This window comes from Tarenaya hassleriana, unplaced genomic scaffold, assembly GCF_000463585.1.
Source record: "Tarenaya hassleriana unplaced genomic scaffold, ASM46358v1 Cleome29, whole genome shotgun sequence".
NCBI lineage: Eukaryota > Viridiplantae > Streptophyta > Magnoliopsida > Brassicales > Cleomaceae > Tarenaya > Tarenaya hassleriana.
In genome coordinates, this window is record NW_010966092.1 from 987,158 (window position 1) to 1,004,067 (window position 16,910).

General features: G+C 36.9%; 4 protein-coding genes across 5 annotated transcripts in view; 3 read left to right on the forward strand and 1 right to left on the reverse strand.

Annotated features, from left to right (window-relative positions):
• The window catches only part of LOC104818285 (protein LEAFY), a 2,778-nt gene extending 2,669 nt beyond the window's left edge, over positions 1-109 (reverse strand). Inside the window, exon 1 of the mRNA XM_019203074.1 lies at positions 1-109. Within this exon, the coding sequence (XP_019058619.1) occupies positions 1-103 (103 nt within the window). The 5' untranslated portion in view covers positions 104-109.
• A 2,902-nt stretch (positions 110-3,011) lies between these two features.
• LOC104818286 (probable beta-1,4-xylosyltransferase IRX10L) lies at positions 3,012-6,085 on the forward strand. The gene is made up of 4 exons (XM_010547806.1): positions 3,012-3,443; positions 3,973-4,361; positions 4,698-4,939; positions 5,389-6,085. The coding sequence occupies exons 1-4, from the start codon at positions 3,308-3,310 to the stop codon at positions 5,900-5,902; spliced, it is 1,281 nt and encodes a 426-aa protein (XP_010546108.1). The 5' UTR covers positions 3,012-3,307; the 3' UTR covers positions 5,903-6,085.
• Positions 6,086-8,262: 2,177 nt separating this feature from the next.
• Positions 8,263-10,966, forward strand: LOC104818287. Its single transcript, XM_010547807.2, has 5 exons — positions 8,263-8,367; positions 9,015-9,905; positions 9,990-10,151; positions 10,270-10,518; positions 10,620-10,966. The coding sequence occupies exons 1-5, from the start codon at positions 8,323-8,325 to the stop codon at positions 10,749-10,751; spliced, it is 1,479 nt and encodes a 492-aa protein (XP_010546109.1). The 5' UTR covers positions 8,263-8,322; the 3' UTR covers positions 10,752-10,966.
• Positions 10,967-11,783: 817 nt separating this feature from the next.
• Positions 11,784-15,278, forward strand: LOC104818288 (calcium-binding mitochondrial carrier protein SCaMC-1). Of its 2 annotated transcripts, none has more exons than XM_010547809.1 (4): positions 11,784-12,534; positions 13,409-14,185; positions 14,303-14,387; positions 14,483-15,278. In XM_010547809.1, exons 1-4 carry the CDS (start codon positions 12,132-12,134, stop codon positions 14,655-14,657), a joined length of 1,440 nt encoding a protein of 479 aa, XP_010546111.1. In that variant the 5' UTR covers positions 11,784-12,131; the 3' UTR covers positions 14,658-15,278. The 2 variants fall into 2 exon arrangements, with proteins under 2 accessions (XP_010546111.1, XP_010546110.1); XM_010547808.2 differs by having other exon boundaries at positions 11,785-12,534; positions 14,297-14,387.
• The last annotated feature ends 1,632 nt before the right edge of the window (positions 15,279-16,910 follow it).

Below are 16,910 nucleotides of genomic sequence, written 5' to 3' on the forward strand. Positions count from 1 at the left end.
GCTGCGGTGGCGGCGGAGCCACGGACTCCAGGAGACGACCAGGAGGCGGTTGAGCCATTGTTCTCGTTGGGTCCCACCGAAACAAGCAACCTTCTGGATCCATCTCTCTCTCTCTAAGCAGTGGAGCGACTTCTATGCAAATATAACAGTCAGGAGACTGTATATAAATACTAGGTTGGTCCTTATTTCTATTATTATATTTTATGTTTTCATAATAAAATCTACTGTGTATCATGTATATACTGCATATGTATGCGTGTGTGTGTATATGTGTATGTGACGAGGCCGATTTGTTTTCGGTGGAAAACGACAGTTGGAACTGGACGAGTCAAACTTTTTGGTCGACATTCTTTACACTTCTCTTATTTTAGCCAATCACATGTTGACACGTAAGGACATTGAATGATTAGGATTTTTACTGGTCATGATCCCGCCCCCCTTCCCTTTTTTTTTTTTTTAAATTTATTTGTATTGCTTACCTTGAATTCTCTACAAAACATTAATCGTATTTACTAAACAATGAAGATATTGTTTAGGAAATACAAATAGCTATTTATTTATTTATTTTAAATAACCATTGATAATAGGAAAACGATTTATAATCTGTATTTTTATTTTGTGTAAATGAAAATGCGAACCCCCAATAACAGATATGTGTACAGTCTAGATCTAATCCCACGAATTTGGGGGCTAATCGATCCTATAACGGTCCTTTTGCGTCGTCATTTCACTTTATTCTCTTTAATTAAAATACGCATCGACAAACCAGAAATTTAAATTAAAATTAAAATACTCCATGATTATTATTTCCATACTTATCTGATTCAAAAAGACGCAATTTTGATGAAAACAAAATTTGTACCAATAAATAAACAATACTAATTCTCAAATCTTTTTTATTCGGTGAAACTTCAATTTAAGTCCGTTTCATTGAATTCAGACGAGTTTTTAAAACTAATTCTTAATACTTGTAGAAATACAAAGAAACTTCGTCTCCATTGCTGTTGCAACTAGGGTTTTTGTTTTTGAATTTTTGTTTGATTTTATTTAAATTAGGAAAGTATTTAGGTCGCTCTCAATTTTTTTTTAAAAAATATTGTATTTAATTCGTTTTTAATTATTTTCGTATTCCATTAAAAATTAAGTTTGATTAAAAATATTCTCAAATAGTGTCCATTAATATTCAAGTTTTTCAATTTTTAAAAAACATTATCGAGTAATTTTTATATAAAATTCGATTAGAATGTATTATATATTATTATATTATTTGATTTGAGCATCGTGATAAATGATAATAAGCAAATTAACAATTAGGCATTTTTGGGTTAAGAGAAAAGATGCAGCCAATGAGAAAACGACAGATCATATCACAGTCCTGAGAACCTGCCATCCTATTGGCCTCTCTCTGCTATTTTGTCTCTCTCTCTCTCTCTCTCTCTCTCTCTCTCTCTCTCTCTCTCTCTCTCTCTCTCTCTCTCTCTCTCTCTCTCTCTCTCCTTTGTCCATTTCCTCCCTCATCCTCTGTACTATTTCATTGTTTTTTTTATCGGAAGACATTTAATATTAAATGTAATAAAAAAAATTCCGTATTACAAATAGTTAAATCTATGATTTTTTTGTGTGCGTTTTATTGAAAACATTTGCAGTAAATAAACAATATTAGTGTAAGTATCTTTATCGGTCGATGTAAATAGGAAAACAATGTTGGATTGAGCTTTGATATTGTTTATTATATATTCAATGAATTTTTCTCATTAAACTATTTTAAAAATATTTAAGTAATTTTAGGTCAGATTAAAATTTACGGTCGAGTAATTGTTCTAAAAGATTTGATTTTTTCTGTCTATTTTATCACATTTTTTTTTAAAAAAAACAAATGGTGAGTTAATAATTTTTTTTTTCTTGTAATGGACGGGCAGCCTTTAAACGCGATGATAAACCTCCGATTTCACGTAATAATATGTAAACCATGTGGAATAGATAAATCATCTAAAGGGTGATATGTTCGCTAAAGAGTGGAATGGTACCATAATTTTTTGAAGAATCATAATTTTTTGAAGAATTATGGATTGTTTAATCGAGGGCGCTAATATTACGATTCTACAATGGATAGATATGTTATTCGAAATTCAATATTTATAAGGTGTATTCCTATAATAGAATTAGGTAGTGATAAATTAAACACTGTAATAAAACTAATTATTAATTACTTGCATTACTAAAGATCCTTATAAAAAAAACATAATGCATAATTTTGCGTTTAATTGGTTCTTAATTATCTAAAATAAAAATCTAATCCAAGGCAGGCTAGCCGACAACATATCTTATGAGGCCCAACTAACATATCTTATTAGGCCCATTTTTACTGGACTCTTGATGGGCCTTGAGGTCTACATCCGTACCGTTTGATTAATATAACATGTTTTTTTTAATTAGAATGATATTAAATTATGTTTGATCTAAATATTTAAATTTTATAGGTAAAAGAATACGTAATTATTTTTTGTATTAAACCTTCAATTTCAGGTCACAACTTTCTATATGGTAATCATGGTAAAAAAAATAATATACGGGTTTCACTTAAGCCGGTTACAATATTATTCTAAATTAAAATTAACATATATGTTTTAATGAAAAATCTATAAGATTGGTTAGGGTTTGATATTCTAAATTATAATTTCTGAAACCAATAAAAAAAAATATAACTATAGTCAGATCAAATTAAATCCAAAAAATTGATTAGAAATATATATTTTTAAAGTTGAATTAATATGTATAATATATAAAAATGGATAAAAATAAAATTATTTAAAAAAAGTTGATATTTAAAAAAATATTAAAAAATCACACTAAAATAAATCAAATAATAAACAGACTGAAAAATTAAAATAAAAAGATTAATATAAATAAAAATTGGAAAACACGAGAAATATTTTGCCGATAAGTCCACCGACTTTCCCATCCTCGTCTGCGTTATAATATCATGTCGCCTCTAAAAGCTGGCGGAAATATTTTACAAATATTTAAACGACGTCGCATTAGCAGCCCCACGACCCCGCGGATCTTCTTCTTCCTCTGTTCTTCGAACCTGTCGAATGAATGCTCCGCATGTGATCCAGGAATCAGAGGGAAAGAACAAAGCCATTTCTCCCTACTTTATGTCCGTTTCGAAGCTCCGATTTCAAAGGAACTGTTCTAGCAATTGCTTTTTCTTCTGATATTTCTACCGTGTAATTCACGTAGATCTTCAAATACTTATGTTCTCTTCGGCGATTCTGCGGTTTTTGTGACTTTTGAGGGTTTTGATATGTCGTCGAAGCTAAATTGTGGGAGAGATATGAAATTTTCGAGCTGGGGTTTGCTCTTCCTTGTTTGCAACATATTCTTCTCGAGGGTTTCTGCTTTCCGTCTCAGTCGGAGTCAACCGACCGAGCGAATTTCAGGTGAGTTCTTCTGTCTCCTCTGTGATTTCATGATTTATTAGGGTTTTTGGCTGTTTTTACTTGGGATTAAGGAGTTTGCTTGTCGGGGATTTTCTGTAATGGGTGGTGGGTCATCGAGCTCGATCGCTAGTCGGTTGTGGACTAGGGTTTTGTGAGGGGATTTCTCGTTGGCGTTTTCCTGATCCCCTTTCGAATTATAATCGAATCTGTATCTGACTATCCGGATGTCTACCGATTTTGGGGATTTGTTTCGACGACAAGCTTATAACATTCATGTTTCTGTCGATCGATCCATAATTTGAAGAATTTGCAGAAAATAGCTCAATGAGCTAATGATGGTAAACCCGCAGAATTCGGGGATTTAGAGTTGTGTTTTGTCCATCATATATTGGTTTCCAAGTTCGGTAACTATGATATCAGCTTAAATTAGCTTTCATTATCCATAACTTCGGATGATAGTTTCAGTGTTTTGAACTATGAACTGGATCATGTCATCTTCATCGTGTGTTCTGTTGATTCTGATGCTTAGGTAGTGCTGGTGATGTGCTGGAAGATGATCCTGTCGGAAGACTGAAAGTCTTCGTCTATGAGCTTCCAAGCAAATACAACAAGAAGATACTTCAGAAGGACCCGAGATGTCTCAACCACATGTTTGCTGCCGAGATCTATATGCATCGGTTTCTCTTGTCCAGTCCAGTTCGAACACTTAATCCCGAAGAAGCCGATTGGTTCTATGTTCCTGTCTACACGACCTGCGATCTCACACCCAATGGGCTTCCACTTCCGTTCAAATCACCTCGTATGATGAGAAGTGCCATTCAGCTTATTGCTTCCAACTGGCCTTACTGGAATCGCACGGAAGGAGCAGATCACTTCTTTGTTGTGCCCCATGACTTTGGAGCTTGCTTCCATTATCAAGTAAGCAAAACATCTGCTTCAATCTCTCAAGATCCTCCTCAATTAATCCTCAATTTTCATACTGAACGGTTGTTACTTGTGTTTCATCATGATCTCATGTTAGGTACTAGTGTTATACAGTTAGTGCCCAAGAATCTTAACGCCTCCATAGTCATATTACTACTCTTCAAAAATATTAATCTGCTTGATATTCACATCCCCCTTTTGATGTAGAAAAAGTTGTTATTCGAGCACAAACAATACATTTAGAGTAATCTAAAGAGTAAAGACCCCCGGGCTGTACCGTTAACATTTCTTGATCCATACACATCGATCTGTTGTTTGTGTGTGTGGCAGGAAGAGAAGGCTATAGAAAGAGGAATTTTGCCCTTGCTTCAACGGGCAACACTGGTGCAGACATTTGGGCAAAGGAATCATGTTTGCTTGAAAGAGAGTTCAATTACAGTTCCTCCATATGCTCCACCACAGAAGATGCAATCCCACTTGATTCCTGAAAAAACTCCTCGGTCCATCTTTGTTTACTTCAGAGGGTTATTTTATGATGTCGGGAATGACCCTGAGGGTGGTTACTACGCCAGGTAATTTCATTATAGGTTTAACTGCTACATTCCAAAGAATCTTCAAAATTTCCAATGTTTGATATCCCAGCTATATTCATCAAATTGCTGCATACACAAGTTGGAATATGGTAACAGTGAGACGATGCCTGAACTGTTCTGGACATGTCAATAATACAGATAGAAGCACGTTCGCATTGTTACATTCGCGATGTTGCATGCATCTGCATAGTTTCATATTTGTATGTGATACGTTTAGATGCAACGACTTGTGCTTGCGCCCACTCTCCTGTAAACAACTTTACCCGATATTTATACCATGAATATGTATCAGCGTCTCTATGTATACTTTATATATTATAAGAATTGGCTGTATGTGTCAGCAATACAAGCTAATTATGAAGAAATATACAACTGATATTCACTATATACACTAATAAATGACGAGATTTCGCTTGTCGAATGTGCAGGGGAGCAAGAGCAGCCGTGTGGGAGAACTTCAAGGACAACCCTCTATTCGATATCTCGACAGAACACCCGACAACTTACTACGAGGACATGCAGAGGGCAATCTTCTGCCTATGCCCACTTGGATGGGCCCCTTGGAGTCCGAGGCTGGTGGAAGCCGTGATCTTCGGGTGCATCCCCGTGATCATAGCTGACGATATCGTCTTACCATTTGCAGACGCAATCCCGTGGGAAGAGATCGGAGTGTATGTGGACGAGAAGGATGTCCCGAACTTGGACACGATACTGACATCGATCCCACCGGAGGTGATATTGAGGAAGCAGAGGTTACTGGCTAACCCGTCGATGAAACAAGCGATGCTGTTCCCGCAGCCGGCTCAACCAGGGGATGCGTTCCATCAGGTGCTGAATGGATTGGCTCGTAAGTTGCCTCATGACAGGAGCGTGTATCTGAGACCGAGTGAGAAGGTGTTGAACTGGACAGCCGGTCCGGTCGGTGATCTGAAACCTTGGTAACTATTTACTCAGGTTTTGTCTTTCTGATGGGAAATAGAACCATTGAGTCTTGAAATGGGTTTGAAGGTAGAGGATGAAATGTAAAAATAGGACTACCAAGGGGAGGATCCTTTGCTTTGACATTTTGTATGGTACATTACATTCTCCATTTCCTCTTATTCAATCAGCGGCTTTTGTTTCCTATGCCAAGACTTTCAATTTCCCTTTATACCCGGTTAATTGTTTTTAAAGTATGATTGGTCAGTAAAATGAAATAAATCAAATATAATTATATGGGAATGGAACATTTAAAATTTAATTTTATAACTAATTGGATCTATTTTAAAATTGAGAGGAATACAAGTTCTTAAGAAAAGAGAAGATAATTTGGATTTGAATAAAATTTAAATCGAATAGAAAATTCAAAATAATTGATGAGTATGTGAATTGAGAGGAATACAAGTTTTTATTGATTATTTGGTTTAATTTTATATTGTTTAATATTTTTTATACGGGTACGGGTATTCACGGGTACCCGTCTTTTAGTTATGGGTACCCGTTGGACGGGTACCCAGATATTATAAGATAGAGACAGAAATAGTATTTCTCTGAAACCCGCGAAGACGAAAACGAAGATGGATATCTCCAAAAACGCGGGTACCCGATCCGTGCCCAGCCCTACCGTGACCATCGTATGCGAAATATGAGATGGTAGAAGTGCCAAACGTACTTTTTTGGTAACTACGTGCCAAACAACGTCTACCACTCGAAATTGATTTCTTATATTCCACAGTCTGAAAACTATGGTCCACACTCTTCAAATCTTTTCATTAAAAAAAAAAACTTATGCATTATTGATTTGTCGATTATTTTTGTTTTTTTTTCCCGATTAAGTTCTGTTCATACTTGTAATTCAAGAAAATTTTAGCTATTGTTCAACGAGAATACTAAAATATGATTCGATTTACATATTCTCAAAGTTTTTTTTTTCATAAATTAATTTAAGTACACCACTTTAATAAAAAAAAACCTAATTTATCTAAATTTATTTTGGATTTGTAGCTTTTTTATCATGATAAGATAGATTGTTCTATTTTTTTTTTTCTATATATCATCCATATACATACAGTTTTTCATTCTCTATGTATTAGAGTTTGACGGATGAAAAGAGTTAGATGAGACAAGGGTGATAGTGTATCGTCATCGATGATTCAAATATTTGATGCTTGTAAATATCAGGGATATTATGAAATATAATGATATGTGCCCATATTATATGAAAATTATAAATTTGGGATATGGTTCTGAACTTCAGAATCCGAATCACTCATACTTCAATTCTTGAATCCGAGTTTAAGTAAATTGATATAATGTGATTTAAAATTTTTATGGATAAAATCTCATCGTTAATAAATAGATTTTAATAACTTCATGCCTTATATGTATATAGACACTCTGTGGTAGAATAAATAAATAAATAATTAAACAAACACAAGTTTAATTATTTGTCAAACTCCAGATCGCCAAAACCTAGAGTGTTGATAAAGATAAACAATACAAATACCATACAAATCAACTTTGCGACGTTCACATGTGGGTGACGCTGATTCATTGAATTAGCGAATGTTTTACTAAAAATTAAATTAAAAAAATCACATTACACATAAATAAATGCATTAGGTAAAAAAAAATAAACTTGTGAGTAAATATAATAAAGTCTTTTGGAGGTAAAATAAACTTGTGAGTAAATATAATAAAGCCTTTTGGAGAATAATTACCAAATTAATGTAGAGAGACTGTACATAAAACGTATTACTTTTTATTAAAACGATCGAACAAAATATGAAATGTTAAAAACAATGGAAAATTCAATAAATATTAAATATACCACAATTTATCTAAATGTACAGTATAAATACCTCAATTTCTAGTTTGCTAAATAAATATCTCAATTTCTACCAAATATAAATACATAATTTTTAAGTTGTTAAATAAATGACGCAATTTAATCAATTTGTACCAAATAGATAACAAATGGATTATATAGTTAATCGACAATTAAATCAATTTGTGTCGAATAAATATTAGATTACTATTGATTTGCTAAATATCATATTGGTATTGATTTGATACAAAATGGTCATTGTGGTATTTATTAATCAATTTTAAAAATAAAGTATTTATTTGGCAAATTTAGACAAATCATGCTATTGTGACGTTTTTTTTCCTAAAAATAATTATTTAAAACGTGAAAACTTTACTTCAAAAGTTTAGAAGTCAATCCAGGAGAGATCATCTTTGGAAAAAGAGGGGATACGGATACCGGGTTCATGACGGAAGCGGTGACGCCACCTATTACACGTGGCACAAACCCATCACTGCTCCCGTTTTCTGGCCCCCTCACGTTTGCGCCCATTCATAAATAGAGGTCATGTCGAATCATGAGCATATCTCGTAAGAAAGCGGGAAATCGTTTCGTTATCTCGGTACGCTCTCATTCATCTATTACTTGGTGATTTCTGTGATGTTTTTTGGTAATTTTCTGAGTCTGAGTTTATACGATTGGATCAAACCTTTGGTTTAGACTCTGCGCTTGCGGCGTGAGAAATTTGAATTCCTGCGCACGTGAGATGATAATATCTGAGGATTATTTGAAATGGGTTTGATTCCGATTTAGCTGTTTTGGACTGTTTTCTGAGTGTTTGTGTCGGAGATTATATGTATGTTTCTGATTGAATTAGGGTTCATGTGTTCTGCAGTAGGGTTCATAGCTAGAAAAGCCCTTTTTAGTTACCCGAGTTCGATTACTTGTGCAAAGTGTCCTAATCTATGGCAAAGAACCACTTTGCCATTGGTTTCATACTTTTCATTAAGCCTAAGTTGTTCATGTAGATGACAAGTTATTGCCTAGAATGCTCCTCCTCTGGATCTGTTATGTTGTTTCTGAGGGATTTCGGCCTAGAAATGATACTTCTGGTTCTAGGGCAAACACAAGAACATCTTAACCGTGATGTCGAATTATGTTTTCTGGATTATATGAGCAGTACCATGAATGAGTATGACCTTTTTTTTTTTGCTGGATGAAATGAAGTTTCATCTCTGTAATGAGCTCGGAAAACTGTCTTGCTTACAGGAGAGAATGATGGGTTGCCTTGGTAGATATTTGATCTTCTCCTTAGGTCTTCTTCTGGTAGCTGCGGGCATATCCCCAGGACACGGAAAGAAGATAAAGTCTGCAGTTTTCTTATCACCCAAACTGGTTTTGAGTCCAGGTTCAGTGGTGAATGAATATTATCATAATATCGATTTCCCAAGAGGGCATATCGGTCTCAAGCGTTTTGATGCTGAAGTGGTTGACGAGGCAGGCAACCCAGTTCCTCTTCACGAGACTTATCTTCATCACTGGATCATTCAACCGTACTATGCCCGTAAAGGTGTGGAACTTTCAGAACAAGATCTTCGCAAAAATCTCGGGTTCTCTGGACAAGATTCTCATAGAAATCTCGAGAGTGGATCAGAACCAGATTTTATACTTGTGAAAAATGGAGGGTTGTGCCGGAACACCCTTAGACATTACTTTGGGCTCGGATCAGAAACTCGGAAGACCTCAACACATGTTCCTGACCCATATGGAATAGAAATTGGTAATCCTGAAGAAATACCCGATGGGTACGAATTCCGCTGGCTTCTCAACACTCATGCAATAGATACAAGGGGAGTGGAAGACAGGTTAGGATGCACTGAATGCCGGTGTGATCTGTATAATATCACAGTTGACGAATATGGTAGGCCTATTACCTCTGATTACAAAGGAGGCTTGCTGTGTTGCTATGATAAAACGCAATGCCGGGTGAGAAAGGGTTTTGATAATGGAAGGACAAGAACCTTGTATTTGAAGTATACTGTCACATGGGTTGATTGGGACAGTTCGGTTCTTCCCGTTACCATCTATATTCTCGACATAACCGATTCTTGGAAAAAAACGAAGGGCTCAACTGGAATCAACGATGAACACAATTGCCATGTCGGTAAAAGCTTCATGGCCAATTTGCTTACGCTTAATCTCTGAGCATCACCTCTGAACATCTGGCTTTTTTGTGAAATGCAGGTGGAATATGATGTGAAACCATGCAAAAGCAACTGTGCCGGCGATGATGATGTATCCTTGGACGTCGAGAGAAAGAGCTTAGCCATGCCGTTCAATGGGTACATTGTCTATGGCGTATGTCACCAACACGCAGGTGGCAGGGGAGCAGCTCTATACCGAGAGGTTAGACATGGTTAAACCGATTCTGGAAAAAGAGAAAAATAAAACAAAAAATATGAGAAGAACAATGGAATACTGTACTGAAAGATTGATTTGTGGGGATTCTTGTATGTCGGATCAGGATGGAGGGCTTATATGTTCTTCGACGCCGACATATGGGAAAGGAGTTGAACCCGGAAACGAGGCTGGCTACATCGTGGGGATGTCGACATGTTATCCAGAGCCGGTGAAGGTGACGAAGGGAGAGACACTGGTCTTTGAATCTAATTACAGCAGTGCCATTGGTCACACAGGCGTCATGGGTCTCTTCTACATTATGGTCGCTCAACAGCTCCCAGATCATGGGAACTCTTTTCCTGCGCTTATTCGGGTAACAATCTCTCAATCTCTCTCTATCTCCCTCGCACATTGAATCTTGATCAGTTGTTATAGAATTCTGAGTTGATTTCATCGGGTTTTTTTCCGTTGCAGGGAAACTTGAAAACTGTGAATCTGTCGGGTTTGGTTGCGGTGGCGGGAGTGGTGGCGTTGGTGGTGATAGCCGCCGTGGTGTACCGGCGACAGAACCGGCAACAGGATGGATACGAACCACTTAGCACGTGAAACTCGTGTCTCTTGTAGTTTTCTTCTTCGCCTGTCGTGTACGAAAGCAAGTATCTGTCCCTGTGAACGCGCGTTCTGTCTGATGGAAACGCGTTTGTATAAGTTTTGGTTGAATAATGGGTCCCTAAGTGCTGGCGTCAGATGTAACGTGTGAATGTAATGTAATGTTGCTTCTACTATTATTTGCGAAAATAAAAAAAAAAATGTTTTATTTTTTTATTATTCAAGTCATAATCGAAATTGGGATTGACTTGGTTCGGATCTAGGACGGAACAAAAAAGAATCTGAAAATTTGGTATTCAGTTTTTTTAATTATTAGTCTGTCAGAAAATATTATCTTAGATTCTATCTCAATATTTCAATATCAACCATCGAGGTGAAACAAGCATTGAATATTGAATTTAATGATGGGAGAAATTCCTAGATGAATTGATAAGGTAGTTTGTTTTATATCGTAAGGTTGAGGGTTCGACTCTTTACTAACGCATCTATCGTCTGTCAGTTACGGTCGATTCACATCCCGTCGTGTGTCGCGAACTCGTGTGGTGGAATGATGATTTACCTAGTGAACGCATCTAAAGAGCAGCAAATAGGTTCTCCCGTTATGAAAAAAAATAGGTTTAGATTTGAATGTTAGATTAAATAGTATACAGACATTACGAAATTCTTTTGAATTATTTACGAATATCCAAACCATATGAATAGAGTGATGTGATTAATTTAAACACAATGCAGATTGAAAATCAAATATATTAAAAATCTAAATTAACGAATAATCGATTTCAGTACAGGAAAAACACGGATTCAAAATTGGATATCTGTAAAATCTAAAATCGAAAATTAGATTATAAACTAGTTCCGATCATCATCGGTCTGAATTCTGATTCGAGCAAACAGGAACCCTAGTTTGGTTCGGAACAGAACATTAGAACAGAAACAGCCACACGGCAATTGACTCCAATCTCGCACGTGCCTTTTGTATTTGCGCACGTGGTTCTTTTTTCCTCTTTTGTTTTTTTAACCCTCGCCTTTGAAACTGTAGTTTGGTCTCTACATATGAAACGCCGGTTTTCCTCTTTCGCTTGAAACCGAAACCGGCCGTCCTAGTATTACCACGTCGCCGTTGCCCTTATCTCTTCATCGGATCTAACTTCTAAATCCAGAGCTTGAGATTTTGGATTCCGATTAGGTTTTCGCATGCTCTGTTCATCGTCTTGGAGACTCCTGTTTGTGTTGTTGGGTCTTTTCCCACGAAATTTCAGGACCCGAATGACACTGCGTTGAAGTCGCGAGTCACTTTCGATTATAAATACGCCAAGGATGAACGGACCCAGGTGAAATCATCGAGTTTTCTCATCTGGGTTTCTCGATTGATCGGCAATGGAGGCGGGGAGATCCAAAACCGAAGGCTGTAACCCGGTTAAGAAACCCGGACCCGTGACGATGGAGCACGTTCTGCTTGCTTTACGCGAGACCAAGGAAGAGAGGGAGATCAGAATTCGCAGTTTGTTCGATTTCTTCGATGGGTCGAACCTAGGGTTTTTGGATTACACCCAGATCGAGAAGGGATTGTCCTCGCTTCAGATTCCTCCCGAGTACAAGTACGCTAGCGATTTGCTCAGAGTCTGCGACGCGAATCGAGACGGGCGCGTTGATTACCAGGAGTTTCGTCGGTATATGGACGCTAAGGAGCTTGAGCTTTACAGGATCTTCCAGGCCATTGATGTCGAACACAGTGGCTGCATTTTGCCGGAGGAGCTATGGGATGCTCTTGTTAAGGCTGGTATGTGATTCTATACTGTTCCATTACGGCACTGTTATTTGCTCCAATGGTTATCTGAACAAGATTTCTATTAGTATTCTGTAAGATGCTTCTGAAGAATAGAGGATTGCCTTGTGTGTTTAGGGTAACTGGTAAAGTTTCAACTTTTGTGGGTTTTATGGATTGTAACCTTGTGAAAGAACATTTTTCCTCATTTCTTCTGAGTTTGTTAATTCTAGATTGTTTTTCATGTTTCTCCCGGATATGGATTTTGATTAGGTAGGCTGTTGATGACATTGTTTCCCCTTTTGGAGTTAAACTGCTTGGTCTCGTTTAGTCTTTCTGTCAGTAAATTACAAATCCTTGAATGTTGAGGAAGGTCTGTCGTAAATGTGAATCCAACTAAGAAACAACCTTTTTTGCACGATGAAGCCGGAAAGTTTATGACAAGCTAACCGAAGCATTCTTTTCAAGAGCTTTTGTGCTCAGGGAGAGTGAACATCTCTGTTTTCCCCCCTACTGTTCCCTCGAATGTAACTTTTTCGGTTAAGAAGCTACAGGTTATTTGCCATGGCTGTTTTCCCAAATGTTTGTTATCTGCTGCTTTATCGGGTTACATCTTTCGTGACGACTGCCTGGTGAAGTTGAAACTTGCCGCTCTTACCTGACGATAATTTGATGTATTATCGTGCGACAATACCCTTTGTTTTCTGCAAGCTGCCCGCCCCCTTTTTGATTGTCATGTCTCCATGTCAAAGTACCTGTCTTTTTGAGACCAGGCTTATTGATTTTTCCATTTTTTTTAAAAATGCTTTTATGTTTTTTCTTCCCTCAGTTGCTTGTTTGTTTGGTATTATCTTCAACCTACATAAGCCCTGCAGTTCGGTTCTTGCAGGCATTGAAATCGATGATGAGGAACTTGCCCGTTTTGTGGAGCATGTGGACAAGGACAACAATGGGATCATAACTTTTGAAGAATGGAGAGATTTTCTTCTGTTATACCCACATGAAGCCACCATTGAAAACATCTACCATCACTGGGAAAGGCTGTGCCTTATAGACATTGGAGAGCATGCTGTTATTCCGGACGGTATAAGTAAACATGTCAAAAGAAGCAAATTGCTTATCGCAGGTGGATTAGCCGGAGCCATATCTAGAACTGCAACCGCCCCTCTGGACCGTCTCAAAGTTGTCTTGCAAGTTCAAAGAACGCATGCAAGCGTTGCCACGGTCATTACGAAAATATGGAGGGAAGACCGGTTATTGGGTTTCTTCAGAGGTAATGGGTTAAATGTAATGAAGGTGGCTCCTGAAAGCGCCATAAAGTTTTGCGCTTACGAAATGCTGAAACCCATTGTTGGGGGAGAAGATGGAGATATTGGCCCGAGCGGGAGGCTTCTGGCCGGGGGAATGGCTGGTGCATTGGCTCAAACTGCCATCTACCCTATGGATCTCGTGAAAACTCGGTTACAGACTTGTGTGAGCGAAGAAGGCGGAAAGGGACCCAAGTTGGGGAAGCTAACAAAGGAAATATGGGTTCGAGAGGGGCCTCGAGCCTTTTACAAGGGTCTATTCCCTTCTCTTCTCGGGATCATCCCTTATGCGGGAATTGACCTCGCCGCCTATGAAACCTTCAAGGACTTGTCAAGAACATACATTCTTCGCGACACCGGTAAAATCCTTGCTATTTTCACATGCGTTTTTTTGTGAAATTCTTTAACTTTTGAACTGGTTTTTTTGCCTATTGTTGTTCTACGATACGGAATTGGCTTGACTCCTGCAGAACCAGGTGCTCTCGTGCAGCTCAGCTGTGGAATGATGTCGGGAGCTCTTGGAGCAACGTGTGTTTACCCGTTGCAGGTCGTAAGAACAAGGTAAAAACTCAGTTCCTGCTAAAGACATGTCAGATTTCGTTTCGGTTTTCTGCTATGATCCTTGAAAATGGGTCTTAATTGTCATATCCTCTCAGAATGCAAGCTGACAGCGCAAACACCAAAATGAGGGAAGAGTTCATGAAAACACTGCGTGGCGAAGGCTTGAGAGGTTTCTACAGAGGGCTCTTACCGAACCTTCTGAAAGTGGTTCCAGCTGCAAGCATCACTTATATCGTTTATGAAGCCATGAAAAAGCACATGGATCTTTGATTTGTTCAAAGCTTTCGCCTCATCATTTCGGCGTTTTCAGACACTACCGAGACTGGGATGACGACGAAGACAAGCTTGGAGCTGTCCGGATTAGGATTCTTTCTGTTCCTTAGGGGATCTTTTCAGTTAAGATTATGAAGAAAAAAAACGATGGAAATTTAGCAGGAAATATCACACGGATGAACGATTGCATAAAAGAGATCAGTTTGACTCTCTCTCTCTAGATCTGAACTCAACCTGATATTGTTGAAAAGAACAATCAGACAAAGCTGGTACGTTTCTTTATAAAGCAAGCACAAAGAACACATAAACCTTGTCTGTCTCGCCGGAGATTTTGCCGGCGCCGGCGCCGGAGAATTTCAGGAGAGAGACAGCAACAAGAAGAAGAAAAACAGAGGGAAAGGGAGAGAAACAAAAAAAAAAGGAAAAGGAAGAAGAAGAAAGGCGTAGCCTTCCCTTTGCCTATGATGACTTGCCGTTTTCGAGAGACTTCCCTCTTGACGGAGAGAAGCCGACGTTAACTTCCGTTATCTGATGCAGAGGAAATCACCCTTTAACGCCGTCTTCTTTTTCCGTTTCTTTCTCCACATCATTTTCTCTCTCTCTCTCTCTCTCTCTCTCTCTCTTCTGTGAGCAACAGCAAAACAAAAGATTAATTACGAGGGAGGAACATATAATCTTTCTTCCCACGTCTATCATCACACTTCGCTCCTTTTATAATACTCTTAATGGTCCCATAACCCATGCCTTAAAAAAATTTATTAATATATTTTTCTTAAAATTGTTATTTAATTCAAAAGAATAGAATCAGATTTCCACACTTTACTCCTACTTAGATTTAAAAAAAATTAATAAAAGTATGATGAGTTGTCCTTCCCCCACCCAAAAAAGAAGAAGAAGGAGAAGATGCCATGCTAGTGGTCCTTGTTATTATATGCTCTCTATATACATTTAAAAATTGTATAATTTAAGAGAGGTTGCTTGTGTTATTACTAGTTTTGTGAGGAGACAGTGAGAATGCCATTGGCCATTTTAAAATAAAATATGTTTCCAATATCCATATTTTTCATAAAATAGATGATTGCATGTTATTGTCTAGTGTGTGATTGGCCGATATATTAGTACAGAAGGTAGGGTCGTAGCTTTATAGGGACAAAAACGAGTTACACTTTGAAAATCAATTGGAATAATAAGAGAGGGAGCAATTGAGGAAAAAGGTTAGGGAAACACGTGGAATTTATCTATTCATATGCAATATATTTTGTGTATTAAGGAGAATTATGGGCAAATTAAAATAAAAATGCTAAGGACCACATGCCCTCTCTCTCTCTCTCATAGGGGCATTATAAAAAATACATATATTTCCTTAAGAAGCATATAAAAAAAAAAGATGGAATCTCTGAATTACGTCCGCACCGTTTATTTATAACAAAAATTAGTAATGGGGAATCTCTAGGTCGAATAAGCACTAATTCCATTTAAGTGGGAGCAAGTAGGAATATAAATTTTTTTTAAATAATCATTGGGAAAAAAGTATAGCCTTTAATTCATGCCTTATTGAGAAAGCTTTCTATCTACCCCTAAAGTTTTAAACAAAATTCCTCTATATCCAACTTTATTATAAATCAATATTACTAAAAATGAAATATTCTATCGACCGATTAGATTAGTCACAAAAGTATATGATTCTTAATCATTGTATATGCGTATGTAAATACTAAAAAATACACAAAATTGTTTGCATTATTATATATTTTATTTTGGTTTTGGATTTTTATTATATTAGATGTTATACATAATTTTCTACTAAAACTTCATTATCTATCTATCTATATATATAATGAGATCCATACATAAATAAAATAAATAATATATTCTCGTATACATCCAGAAATTCCAGTTCCGCTTTTAAAAGAATAAACCAAAACTAATCAACTTCATGATAAATTTTATATATAACGTGTTAAATCGATTAAAAAACAGAAAACCAGATATGAATAATATTTACCAATCTAAATCGAAAGCCAGCATGCAATAATCCTACATATTTTTTTTGGGTAATCGAATGTGTGAAACAAGATCCAAACTAAATTTAAAATCGGGGGTCAGTTATATAATTTGGAATATACACACTCTTTTCAAACTTAAGATTCAAAATCAGAACAAGACATAAACTTTGTGTTTACATTTAACCGATTGAACCCTAAACATTTACCAACGAATTCATCAAATTATCTCATTCTAATAATATTC

Coding starts and splice junctions, on each gene's coding strand:
- LOC104818288 (XM_010547808.2), top strand. CDS start 12,132: ATGGAGGCGGGGAGATCCAAAACCGAAGGCTGTAACCCGGTTAAGAAA. Junction 12,535..13,408: donor GGATGCTCTTGTTAAGGCTG/GTATGTGATTCT, acceptor CGGTTCTTGCAG/GCATTGAAATCGATGATGAG. Junction 14,186..14,296: donor ATACATTCTTCGCGACACCG/GTAAAATCCTTG, acceptor TGACTCCTGCAG/AACCAGGTGCTCTCGTGCAG.
- LOC104818287 (XM_010547807.2), top strand. CDS start 8,323: ATGAGCATATCTCGTAAGAAAGCGGGAAATCGTTTCGTTATCTCG. Junction 9,906..9,989: donor ACGATGAACACAATTGCCAT/GTCGGTAAAAGC, acceptor TGTGAAATGCAG/GTGGAATATGATGTGAAACC. Junction 10,519..10,619: donor CTTTTCCTGCGCTTATTCGG/GTAACAATCTCT, acceptor TTTCCGTTGCAG/GGAAACTTGAAAACTGTGAA.
- LOC104818286 (XM_010547806.1), top strand. CDS start 3,308: ATGTCGTCGAAGCTAAATTGTGGGAGAGATATGAAATTTTCGAGCTGG. Junction 3,444..3,972: donor ACCGACCGAGCGAATTTCAG/GTGAGTTCTTCT, acceptor TCTGATGCTTAG/GTAGTGCTGGTGATGTGCTG. Junction 4,940..5,388: donor GAGGGTGGTTACTACGCCAG/GTAATTTCATTA, acceptor TCGAATGTGCAG/GGGAGCAAGAGCAGCCGTGT.